The sequence below is a fragment of the Hypomesus nipponensis genome, chromosome 21 (genome assembly GCF_054491055.1).
Source record: "Hypomesus nipponensis isolate SF chromosome 21, ASM5449105v1, whole genome shotgun sequence".
Classification (NCBI taxonomy): domain Eukaryota; kingdom Metazoa; phylum Chordata; class Actinopteri; order Osmeriformes; family Osmeridae; genus Hypomesus; species Hypomesus nipponensis.
Window position 1 is genome coordinate 3,485,001 of NC_140381.1, and position 12,648 is coordinate 3,497,648.

General features: G+C 48.6%; 1 protein-coding gene across 1 annotated transcript in view; it reads left to right on the forward strand.

Moving 5' to 3' along the window:
- Positions 1-10,073, forward strand: part of LOC146237493 (voltage-dependent T-type calcium channel subunit alpha-1I-like) — a 52,204-nt gene extending 42,131 nt beyond the window's left edge. The window contains exons 32-36 of the mRNA XM_084685945.1: positions 3,543-3,689; positions 4,247-4,381; positions 5,919-6,138; positions 7,270-7,523; positions 8,241-10,073. Of these exons, the coding sequence (XP_084542071.1) occupies positions 3,543-3,689; positions 4,247-4,381; positions 5,919-6,138; positions 7,270-7,523; positions 8,241-8,927 (1,443 nt within the window). The 3' untranslated portion in view covers positions 8,928-10,073. The remainder of the gene's footprint in view (positions 1-3,542; positions 3,690-4,246; positions 4,382-5,918; positions 6,139-7,269; positions 7,524-8,240) is intronic.
- Positions 10,074-12,648: the final 2,575 nt, after the last annotated feature.

Here is a 12,648-nt window from a genome sequence, read left to right on the forward strand (position 1 = left end):
TGTGTGTGTGTCAGAAGGGGTGAGGTCCAATCTCCATCTCTCATCAGTATATCCATGTAATTATAGCACCTGCAGAGAAGAAGCTATGTATTTATAGATGTGTGCCTGGACAAGCACATTGCAATTTGGAGAGAGAGAGGGAAGGACAGAGAGAGAGGGAGAGAGGGAAGGACAGAGAGAGAGAGGGAGAGAGAGGGGTGGGGATGGGAGAGGTCGCAAACTAATCAATGAACGAAGGGAGAGAAAGCAAAAGAGAAAATGAAGAATGCAAATGAGCTGTTAGATGAGAAGAACTAGCAAGAGAGGACAGGGAAGAGAGGAGAACAAGAGGATGAGTAAGGAGAGAGGAGGAGGAGGTGGAGAGGAGAAGGAGGAAGAGAAGAGGATGAGGAACAGAAGAGGAGGAGGAGGAGGAGGAAGAGAAGAGGAGGGGAAGAGAAGAGGAGGAGGAGGAATGATGACGGGATGATGATGGGGTGATTGGGGTCCAAACTGTGCAGTGATAGAGAAAGGAGGAGAGAGAAGAGGACGAGATGTTTTAAGTTCTTAAACGTTCAGCTCCAGCTGGCCCTCATCTCTTTCTCGTTTTTGCTAAAATTGAAATCTTGCAGTGAAAGATTGGAGGACTCTACAATTTGAGACAGAGAAGAAGAGAGAGGAGGACAGAGAGTGTGTGTTGGGGGGTTGAGCCACTGTCTCACTGTGCAAGACTCAGGGTCTGTCAACCTTGTGTTATTATTAACCTGAGGGAGACAAGAAAAGAGAGGATCCAGCTCTCTCTCTCTCTCTCTTCATCTCTCTATCTCTCTCTCCATCTTTCTCTCTCCATCTTTCTCTTTCCATCTCTCCTTCGCCAAACACTAGCCCTCTCTCTCTCTCTCTCTCTCTCTCTCTCTCTCTCTCTCTCTGTCTCTCTCTCTCTGTCTCTCTCTGCCTCTCCCAATCTCTCAGACCGTTTCACCTTCTGTCTCTCTCAGTTTCTACCTCTCTACCTCCCGCCATCTTTCTTTCTCCATCAATCAATCTCTCCATTGTGTAGAGAATTGACCAGAAGTTACCCCTACGAGTCTGTCAGAGAGAGAGAGAGAGAGCGAGACAGAGAGAGAGAGAGAGAGAGAGAGACACAGACAGAGAGAGAGAGAGAGAGAGAGAGAGAGAGAGAGAGAGAGAGAGAGAGAGACAGAGAGAGAGAGAGAGAGAGACACACAGACAGAGACAGAGACAGAGAGAGAGAGAGAGAGAGAGAGAGAGAGACAGAGAGAGAGAGAGAGAGAGAGAGAGAGAGACAGAGAGAGAGAGAGAGAGAGAGAGAGAGAGAGAGAGAGAGAGGGGGAGTCAGTGTCAGAGTCAGAGAGAGTCTTTCATCCCATAGTGTCAAGTTCCGTTAGATGTCACAACTGACAGATCATTATCTGACCAATAGGGGGTCTCCGTTGACTGACAGGGAGGAAAAGCAGGGTGTGATTGGGCAAGTCCAGAAGTGAAGTGACTTATGACCAGATGGTCGGGCCTGCCAATGAAGAGGGGTCGGTGCCAACACATACCCCGCCCAGGGTGCCTGAACTAGCCAATCAATACGCTTCACTCATCCCCTGCTATGTAGGTGTGTGTTTATGTGTGTATGTATCTGAGTGTGTGAGTATGTGAGAGTTTATGTGTGAGTAAGTAAGTGAGTGAGTGGGTGTGTGTGCGTGCGTGAGTGTTAGCGATTGTGTGTGTGTGTGTGTGTGTGCCTCAGTGGGCCCTGCCAGGATACAGCTGTATTGATTGCAGTCCGGCCTCCTCAGCCCACACTGGGAGGGCTGGATGGAGGGCAGGAGAGAGAGAGGGAGGGAGAGAGAGAGAGAGAGAGAGAGAGAGAGAGAGAGAGAGAGAGAGAGAGAGAGAGAGAGAGAGAGAGAGAGGAGAGAGAGAGAGAGAGAGAGAGAGAGAGAGAGAGAGAGAGAGAGAGAGAGAGAGAGAGAGAGAGAGAGAGAGAGAGAGAGAGAGAGAGAGAGAGAGAGAGAGAGAGAGAGAGAGAGAGAGAGGGAGAGAGAGAGAGAGAGAGAGAGAGAGAGAGAGAGAGAGAGAGAGAGAGAGAGAGAGAGAGAGAGAGAGAGAGAGAGAGAGAGAGAGAGAGAGAGAGAGAGAGAGAGAGAGAGAGAGAGAGAGAGAGAGAGAGAGAGAGAGAGAGAGAGAGAGAGAGAGAGAGAGAGAGAGGGAGGGAGAGAGGGAGAGAGAGAGTAAGAGAGAGAGAGAGAGAGAGAGAGAGAGAGAGAGAGAGAGAGAGAGAGAGAGGGAGAGAGAGAGAGAGAGAGAGAGAGAGAGAGAGAGAGAGAGGGAGGGAGAGAGGGAGGGAGAGGGAGAGAGAGAGAGAGAGAGAGAGAGAGAGAGAGAGAGAGAGAGGGAGGGAGAGGGAGGGAGGGAGGGAGGGAGGGAGGGAGGGAGGGAGGGAGGGAGGGAGGGAGGGAGGGAGGGAGGGAGGGAGGGAGGGAGGGAGGGAGGGAGGGCTGGATGGATGGATGGAGGGCAGGAGAGAATAAAAGAAAAAAGAATTTCAATATTTTCCAAAGAATATTTTCTAAAAGATATTTACATAAACTAAAATCGAAAAAAGGTTTCTAAGGATTGTGAAAAATCAGGGTTTACAAAAAATCTTGTGACGGATGTGTGTACTTTTGCCATCTCTGTTAAAGAGAAAGAGAGGGAGATGGGAGAGAGTACTAATCACAGTTTACTGACTTTGCTTAAAACTTTAAGACAAACTTTGAGTTTCAGAATTCAATGGTTCAAAATGGTTGATTGGGCAACTCTGTTTCTGGCCCTCTTGTCTGTTCCTGTGTATTCCTATCCCTCTCTCTTTCTCCCTCTTCCTCTCTTCAACATCATAATATCCAGTTGAAACCATTCCATTCACTTAGGCTCTGCAATCAATAGCAATGCTGTTGAATGGAGTTTGAACCCTTGAATAGGTCTTTAAATACAAGAGATCTCTTTAAATAGAAGCATGTAATTAATCTTAAAACGTAGCATTTGCCCTCCCTCCCTCCCTCATTCCTCCCCTCCCTGCTCCCTCTCTCCTCTCTTTCTCATGTCCCTCTGAGCCGGAGAAGGAGAATACTTTGTTCCAGAGTCAGAGTTATAAACCACACTGTCTTCAGCAGATAATGTTTAATTGAACAACAGTAAGGGATTCATCTCTCTCAATGTGAGAGGGGGGGGAGGGAGGGAGGGAGGGAGGGAGGGAGGGAGGGAGGGAGGGAGGGAGGGAGGGAGGGAGGGAGGAAGGGAGGGAAGGGGGGAAGGGGAGGGAGGGAAGGGGAGGGAGGGAGGGCGGGGAAGGAGGGAGGGAGGGATGGAGGGAGGGCGGGGAAGGAGAGAGAGAGGGGGAGGGAGGGAGGGCGGGGAAGGAGAGAGAGAGGGGGAGGGAGGGAGGGAGGGGAAACAGAGGGGGGTGTGAGATAAAAAAAAAGGAGTGTTTGAAGAGAGACGAGAAACAGGACAATATAGAGAAAGCCAGAGGTTTGCAACAGAGTCAATTGAATTGTGTGTGTGTGTTCCAGGAGAACCAGTGGCTGGACAGTGTGTCTCTGCTGATAAAGGACTCATTGGAGGGAGAGATGCAGATGATTGACAACCTGTCAGGCTCCGTGTTCCATCATTACTCCTCCCCCTCCGTCTGTAGGGGCTGCAGGAGCCATCCGCAGGAGGTCTCTCACACACACACACACACACACACACACAAACAAACAAACGACCACACACTTCAATTTTCAATGGAAGGTCTGCAAAAGGCCCACTCACATACTCACACACCCCCCCACACATACATACACACACACACACACACACACAGAGCTTGTTACAGGCCACTCTGACTCCCAGTGGGTGGGATTTCCATAACCTGTCACTCATGCAGCAACCTAACTCAAAGGCTCCCCTCACCTGTCAATCAAACTGGGCAACAGCCTGTGCTCTTACGCCTGCTTGTCCCTATCATTACTGTACACAAACACACCTGCATACTGTACACAAACACACCTGCATACTGTACACAAACACACCTGCATACTGTACACAAACACACACACACACACACCTTCGTACTGCATACACACACCTGTATACTGTGCACACACACACACCTTCATACTGCATACACACACCTGTATATCTTACACACACACACACACACATACATGCATACTGCACACACACACACAAGCACACACTGATCAGGCACTTTGCGTTCCGTTTGTCTCCTCAGATCCGATTGGCCGAGGTGGAGCAGGCATCTCTGACGTCAGAGCAGCTGTCCGACAAGTCGTCGTCTCTTGCGCTGCCTGATGACATCAGCCTGGACGAGCACAGCATCTACCAGCTGCTGGTCAGAGACAGCCAAGTAGGACTCACACACACACACACACACATACTGTATGAGTATACACATTCACACAAACAGAAATACATATACACACAAACACACACACACATGTACACATTTTCACATACACACCGACATGCACTCAAACACACAGACACCCAAAACATGTGTATACATGAGCTCACAATTAGACCAATTCCCCCGGCCACAAAGGTATCACACTGATGAACTTGTCATAATGAAAAACACATTAGTCACGATTAAATCAATGTTCAAGTGAACACACACATACACACACAGACACACAGACACACACGGCCCCATGAGAGTCATTGCTCTCCTCATCATCTCCTCCACATATCGCTAATCTTTAATCATTGAATTAATCACTATTTACATGCCTAACTGCCTGATTAATGAATCAATGTTCGTGTGTTTCTGCGTAACATTGGTGAGCTGAGCCGTGTGTGTTTCAAGTCTGTGTCTGTCTGTTTGTGTGTGTGTGTGTGTGTGTGTGTAAGTGTGTGTGTGTGTGTCTGTGTTTTCCACTTCATCTCCCAGCTCTCCAGTTCCACCTATCTTGCTTTATTGCTTTCTCTATTGAAACCCAGTTAATCTGATCTGCTGTCCAGAAGCAAGGCGACTCAGTGCTGTTTGTCTGAGACTGCTAATTATTTTCCGTTTGAGGATTAATCTGTAATTTATTCGATGTTTTTAAGAACCAGAGAGATATGAAGGAGATAGTTCAAAGGCAATTTGTTTTGACAGTTGAAATTCCAGCAAATGATTCCCACTTGCGGCGTTCGAGAATGCTAATTGTTGGTAGCTAATCCTAAGGGGATTCAATGGTAATAGCTGCTAGCTTTAAGTTAGCATGCTAATGTATTGAGGATAACATCAAGCCATAGGCAATGTTACACATGTTCTCTATTGTGCGTCTCTGTAAATTACTCTTTCTGACACTGACTCTCTCTCACTCACAATCTCTCTTTGTCTCTTTGTCTCTCTCTCTCTCTTTCTCTCTCGCTCTCTCTCTCTCTGTCTCTCTCTCTCTCTCGCTCTCTCTCTGTGTCACTCTCTGTCTCTCTCTATCTCTCTCTCTCTCACTCTCTCTCTCTCTCTCTGTCTCTCTCTATCTCTCTCTCTCTCTGTCTCACTCTCTCTCTCTCTCTCTCTCTCTCTCTCTCTCTGTCTCTCTCTCTCTCTCTCTCTCTCTCTCTCTCTCTCTCTCGCTCTCTCTCTCTCTCTCTCTCTCTCTCTCTCTCTCTCTCTCTCTCTCTCTCTCTCTCGCTCTCTCTCTCTCTCGCTCTCTCTCTGTCTCACTCTCTCTCTCTCTCTCTCTCTCTCTGTCTCTCTCTCTCTCTCTCTCTCTCTCTCTCTGTCTCTCTCTATCTCTCTCTCTCTCTCTCTCTCTCTCTCTCTCTCTCTCTCTCGCTCTCTCTCTGTCTCACTCTCTCTCTCTCTCTCTCTCTGTCTCTCTCTCTCTCTCTCTCTCTGTCTCTCTCTATCTCTCTCTCTCTCTCTCTCTCTGTCTCTCCCTCCTCCCTCTTCCCAGAGAGGCAGCAGTGACTCCCACAGCTCCGAGGAGCTCCAGGGGGTCTCTGGAGTGTGTGGAGGTCCGGGAGGGTACAGGGGGCTGTCCGGGCCCCTGGGCCCAGGTTCAGGTACCTCAGACGGGGGAGAGAGACTACTAGAGGTGGGGGTCCACCCTCACAGGCCCCAGGTTCAGCTCCTACAGCAACACACACCATCATCCTCTCCGCCGCGCCACACAGGTGAGAACACACACGCACATACAAGCACGCACGCGCACACATTGCTATCAGTATGAGGACACTTCCCCTTTAATAACATCCCATGGTGTATCAGCTATAATGGAATGTAAGTGGCACGGTAAGATGTGAAGCTGAACCTTGGATATGCACTCGTCTACGCTGCGTGAGAAACAGTTACCAACGCCTCCCTCTCATGGACACTGACAGATGGCGATCACAATCCCCTCTCATGATCCCTCCTGGTGGAGCCAGGTATACACGGAGACCTTCGGTCACATCATCATCATTAACTCTGTTCTGTTAACCTGTTCTGCTGTCGGCTTCCCAGCAGACGCCGACAGCAGAACACGTGTCAGTCTTTCTCAGTCGGCTTCGTGGCTTCCCCCCAAGTTCAGGCGGTGCCGTTTGCTAAAGAGAGGGGGTGACTTTCTGATGACATTGATGACATCGTTTCCGTCACGACGTCCTCTTCTCCTCGTCTCCCGTGGCTGTTGAAAGGAAACATTCCTTTATTCACACACTCCATTGGACTCCACTGTAATTATCCAGATGATGGATGAGGAGCTGGATGACAGGAGTTTAAGAGTGCGTGTCCTTGTGCGTGTGTGTGTGAGTGTGTGTGTTTGTGTGTGTGTGTGTGCTACTGAGAGAGAGAGAGAAATTGTGTGTGTGTGGAAGTTAAATAAGAGCAATGTAGGTGTGTGTTTGAATGATTGACGACATGACACAGGAAATGATTATCCCTCATCTCCCCTCAGCTTGAGGCCTGAACTGAGACGGATGGAGAGCCCTCAGTCTGAATGCAAACACTGGGCTGAGCAAAGACGCTCTCCAGCACCCTCAGCAATGTGTCTGATGTCATGACGGATGGACAAACGGACACACACAGCCAAACACACACACACACAGCCAAACACACACACACACACTCACACACAGCCAAACACACACACACACACACAGCCAAACACACACACACACACACACACAGCCAAACACACACACACACACTCACACACTCAAACTGTCCATCTCTCCATTTCCTCCTAACAGATCCAAACAGCAGTGCCAGTGGTGTCATCACCTCCTCCCCCCCAGACCCTCTTTTCAACCTCCCCTTCTTCCACCCAGCAGGCCCGGCTCCCCCTGCCGGCCCCAGCCCCAGCCTCAGTCCTGGACCCGGCCTCCACCCCGGACCCAGCCCCAGCAACAGCCCCAAAACTGGACCCGGGCCCCGCTCCCGCCCCCGCCCCAGCCCCGGCCCCAGCCCTGCCCCCTGTCCCAGGGGGGTCCCAGAGGGGAGGGGGCCGTCCAGGCTGGCCTCCCCAGCATCCTGGGCCTCCCTTCGGTCCCCGGGGGCCCACAGGAGGGGGCTACGCTTGCAGGTACAGACCGGGGGGGGGCTCCTTTATCTCAGAAGTGTGTGTGTGTGTGTGTGGAACAAGTCTGGATTAAACTAAGGAAGCAGGCGTGGGAGAAATGTTGCTAGTCATTATCCCAACAAGTATGTGTATCATGCTCAGAAACCCTATCTCTCTCTCTCACTTTATCTCTCTCTCTCTAACGTTCTCTTTCTCTTTATCTCTCTGTCTCTCTAACTCTCTCTCTGACTCTCTCTCTAACTCTCTCAGATGAGACAGTGCATCCAACCATTCCCCTATTTCTATTTCCTTCTTCTCTGAGGTTACCATGGAGACAGTTAGCAGCTGACTCTCCTCTCCCCAGAACAGTTTTCTACCTACAGTATTTGCAACGTTAAGTCAGTGTGTGTGTGTGTGTGTTCAGTAAATCTCTGCAGCGCTCCGCTAATTAGCCAGGACAGACTCGTTTGTTACGTGGGCTTGTTGTTTTTTTGTATTGTTTGGTTATTTCTCTTCCGAGTTCCCTCTCTCCCTCCCTCTGTCTCCCCCAGTCCTCTTCCCCCCCAGCACCTCTCTCTCTCTCTCTCTCTCTCTCTCTCTCTCTCTCTCTCTCTCTCTCTCTCTCTCTCTCTCTCTTTTTGTCTCTCAACACCCCCCCACCTCCCCCCTTTCTTGTTCTTTATATCTCTTCTGTGTCCTCTCTCTCCCTCCCTCTGTCTCCCCCCTTCCTCCTCCCCCCAGCACCCCTCCCACAGTGACTCGTCCTTGGCTACAGGCAGCTCTGAGGGCAGCCTCCAGACCACCCTGGAGGAGGGCCTCAGCTTCAGCGTGTCACCCCCCAGAGACCTGGGCCTCCCCCTGCCTCTGCTCTGCCCCATGCCCCTCCCCAGCCATCCCCATGGGGGGTCCGCACCGCCCCAGGGCCGCGCGGGGGCCCACCCCTCTCTGAAGGGCCGCAGCACCGCGTTCAACCTCCAGGCCACCAGGGGGCTCCAGAGAAGCTTGGGGAGCTGCGGGGGCAGCACCAGCCCCGGGTGCCCCCGGCAGGATTCCATGGACCCCTCGGACGAGGACGTGGGGGTCGGCGCGGGCGGCGAGGGGGAGGGCCCCGGCCAGGCGTTCAACAGCGAACATTCACCGGAGACTCTGAGCAGCTTGTCGCTGACGTCGCTGCTCGTGCCCGGCTCTCTGGCTCCCCCGCTGGCGAAGAAGTGTAACAGCGACGGGTCGCTGGACCAAGGAGGCGTGGCGGTGAGGAGCAAAGACGACAGACGGTATTATGGGATAGACGCTCATGGATACCTCTCGAACCCCTGGATGGAGGGGGAGAAGGGCGGGAGAGAGGAAGAGGAGGGGGAGGACAGGGGGAGGGCGGGGTTTCAAAGTTCCAGTCAGAGGATGGATGGTAGCTCAAGGAAAAACAGATGACATTCTTTTCTCTTTTTCTATGTTTCGGAAAGGGGTGGGAACCACGAATTTCCGAGTCTTTCGCGGGAGACAGTTGTTCGGCATCTTGTACGTGGACCGCTCTTTTCCCCATCGGCTCTCCCTCCTCTCTTTCTCTCTCTTTCGTCAGTGTTCCATCCCTCTGCAACGAACAGGACGAGGCTGAGGTGGTCGATCGTTTTCGAGGATTACAAAGCCTGATGGGAAATGAAGTTTTAAGTCTCCCGTCTTACTTACTGAGTCGCGCTGGTCTTCAAGGGGATTTTACGACGATGACTAAGGACTTAGCTTGGCGGAATATCTCACATTTCTGGACTTGAAGCTGAGCTTCCCAGTTTGACGAAATAACCAGAGAAAAAAAAAGAAGAAAAAAAAAGAAAAAAAAGATTAATTGAATTTACCTCAGTAAAGAAGGACAGAACAGAAAAGAAAGCTTAAACATAAAATGAAGAATTGAACAGAAAGGAACAGTTGAACATTGTCCCAAGTCTTTAGCTAGATGAAACTCCAAAGGAAACCACCGGGTTCTCCTTGACGAACAAAGCTGGCCTGTTCATGTTAGCTTAGCACAGGCTAGCACATGTTGTGTAGGCTAACCAAGCCCAGCACATGCTAGCATAACCTAGCACTCAGTTCCTCTTGCAAAAACACAGTGTTTAACGAAGAACCACAGGTTGTAGGTAGTTTGTAGAGTTCTCTCCAATGAGACTTTGTACAGCTTAGCAATTATTATTATTTTATTTTGTTAAATTTTTTTGTGACATGGTAGCATCGACCAACATTTTTTCCCTTTCAGCTGACTCAATAGCAGACTGGTGAAGGGCAGAAGCGGGGATAGTTAATGTGTTTTCTAAATATAAGCTGAGGTATTGGATTTGTGTGAATGTAAACGTATCTTTCTGTGTGTGTTTGAGAGAGGGAAAGAAAAAGAGTGGAGAGAGGGATGTGGAGGAAGAGAGGAAAAATAAATATATACAAAATATAGCAGCAGAAAACTATTGAATGGAACAAATCAATGTGTGGAACCTATTGGAAAAGATTTGTCTGAAGAGGGCGAGAGAGAGAGAGAGAGAGAGAGAGAGAGAGAGAGAGAGAGAGAGAGAGAGAGAGAGAGAGAGAGAGAGAGAGAGAGAGAGAGAGAGAGAGAGAGAGAGAGAGAGAGAGAGAGAGAGAGAGAGAGAGAGAGAGAGAGAGAGAGAGAGAGAGAGAGAGAGAGACACACAGAGTAGTAGTAGTAAAAAGAAACTGACATTTTGGTGCTGTTTAATGTGACGTGTGAGACAAGGGCTTGAGACAACACTAAAGTGTCATGGATATAGTAGTGTAAAGTCAGAACTTACCGGTTAGATTGCTTAAATTAAAACGTAACAGCCAATCGGTGCTTGACGCTGAGTGCTGTAGTTCTACCTATTGTGACAGTTGATTAATCGTCAAGTTGAACGTTTAATCACAAAGGACCAAACGCTCCGAAGGACCACACATGACCCAAAGGATACTTTAGACTTTAATGTTGTTGTTTTCAAGATCCTTCTCAGATGCACCGACAACACACACACATACGTACGCACACAAACAAACGCACATATAGTTACGCACACACTCTCCTGTGATGTCAAAGTCGGAAAAAGCATTCATATTATTTGTTTGATTTATTTTTCTATAAAGGGAGATTATAGAGAAGCTGTATACAAGTTCCAGATCAAGCTGAAATTTACAATTACTGTATCTTCACAGGAAAGCTGGCATTTGATATATTTATGAGATATGATATGCAATATGGTTGACATATATGTAGGCGCATACATTCGATACAGATATAGGCAATATGGGTCAAGATAAATATATTTATGAATTAGTGTATTAGAGTTTAAATGTCAATGAGATTCAAAGGTCAGTGACGGAAGCTGGTGTGACAATAGTCGTTCCCTCAGAATGAGACTTCTGTTCTAGAATCCTTCTTGAATTATATCTTTCGTTTATTCATTTTTTTCGTTTCTCCTCCTCGAATTGCATGTGTTTGTTTTTTTATGTTCCTTAAATGTCATTTTAGTGTCAAATAAAAGTGAATTAGCTTTTCAACTATGTTTGACGACTGCCTTGTCCTTTCCTTGCAGTCTAGCACACAGTAGGAAGATGGCGTGGCTGAATGTACACCTGTCAAAGTAAGACAGACATCTAGCCCTTCCCTTGGTTAAGCAGCTCCAGGTTTTCAACCTGACACAGCATGAGTTAGCTGTTGATGCTGGCTCTTAAAACCGAAACGCAAAGAGGTTCCTCTCAACGTGGAACCCTGGTCCATGTTCTACGATCTCGTTCTGTTCTAGAACATTCCTGAGTCAGCGCCTCAACACAGCTTTCGTAGCTTTGTCTTGCTGTCGCCTGGATGTGTTTTGTAGGCGAGAGACAGTTAACCGGAAAGCTTTTAAAGACAAATGGTCAGAGAAAATTGAGAATTGTGTCCATCCAATCTCAAACAGACCCAGTCAGCCCTTCAGCAGGGAGAGAGAGGGAAGGTTGAAGAGATGGGGGAAGGGGGGTGTCAGAGAGAGAAGGAGAGATAAAGGTGGAGAGAGAGAGAGAGGAGGGGGGGGGGCAGAGTGATAGGAGAGAGTGAGAAACACTTTGGGTCTCACCATGCTCACAAGGTGTGAAGGATCCTGGGTAATCTCCTAGACAGATATTTAAAAGCTGTCGATCAGGAATACGGTTTGTTTGTTTCTCTGACTCCGTCATGTTGCCGGAGACAAGACGGACTCAATCACTCGGGCCACACTGAGAACTCCACATCACTTCAACACACACACGCACACACCCCCAATCCTTAAATACATGAACATTAACATCTCCTGACTTCTAGATTTTGACCCAGACACTGTGCTGAAGGACTTCAGTCTGGTAAGAGGCGTGAAGGTGTTCCAAAGCTTGCCAAATCATCCGTTTGAAAGGTAAGCCTTTAATAAAATGACAGGAAGGGCGGGGTTAATGTCTTACTGTAATTATGCCGTCTAGCCTACAAATGTTTTGTAAGATTACTTCAATAAAAAAAAAATAGAATGAAAAGAACTCTGAAGCGAAGAAAGACAGGCTCTAACACTAAAAATTTGATATTTTTTTGTTCTCTCTCTCTCTCTCTCCCTACCGTCCTCTCTGTTGAAGGATTGACCAGGTTGGTTTGAAAGGATCAAGACTTCAGGTTTATATAAGCATTTACCTTTAAAAGCTTGTATCAGCCGTTGGCTGCCTTCCGCCGGTCAACAGGTGTAAAGACGTCAGTTACACCTGTTAAATCGTTTGTTTGGATATCCTTTAAACCGGAAACAAGCACGTCTCTTATCATGTCACCTTCAAATGGATTCTCTAAACTCAAGACGACAGAACTGATTCATCAGTGTGCCGTCTTCAAAACATCTTCAAACTCCTCAGTTTAGGGTACGCACTTGAAGCATGACTCCATGCGTTTCCAGCTGTTCAGGATGTAGATTCCCTGATGTGTTTTTGCTGGTACGAGAGTGACTGTAAGCGTGTATTTATAGATGGGGGGGGGGAGGGCGGGAATGAAAAATAGAACAAAGACACGCAGAAGCCAACTGCAGACGAGTATGAGCTCCAACTTTCAGTTTTTTCCTCACACACACACTCACACACACACACTCACACACACACTCTCACCCACACACACACTCACACACACACACACACTCAC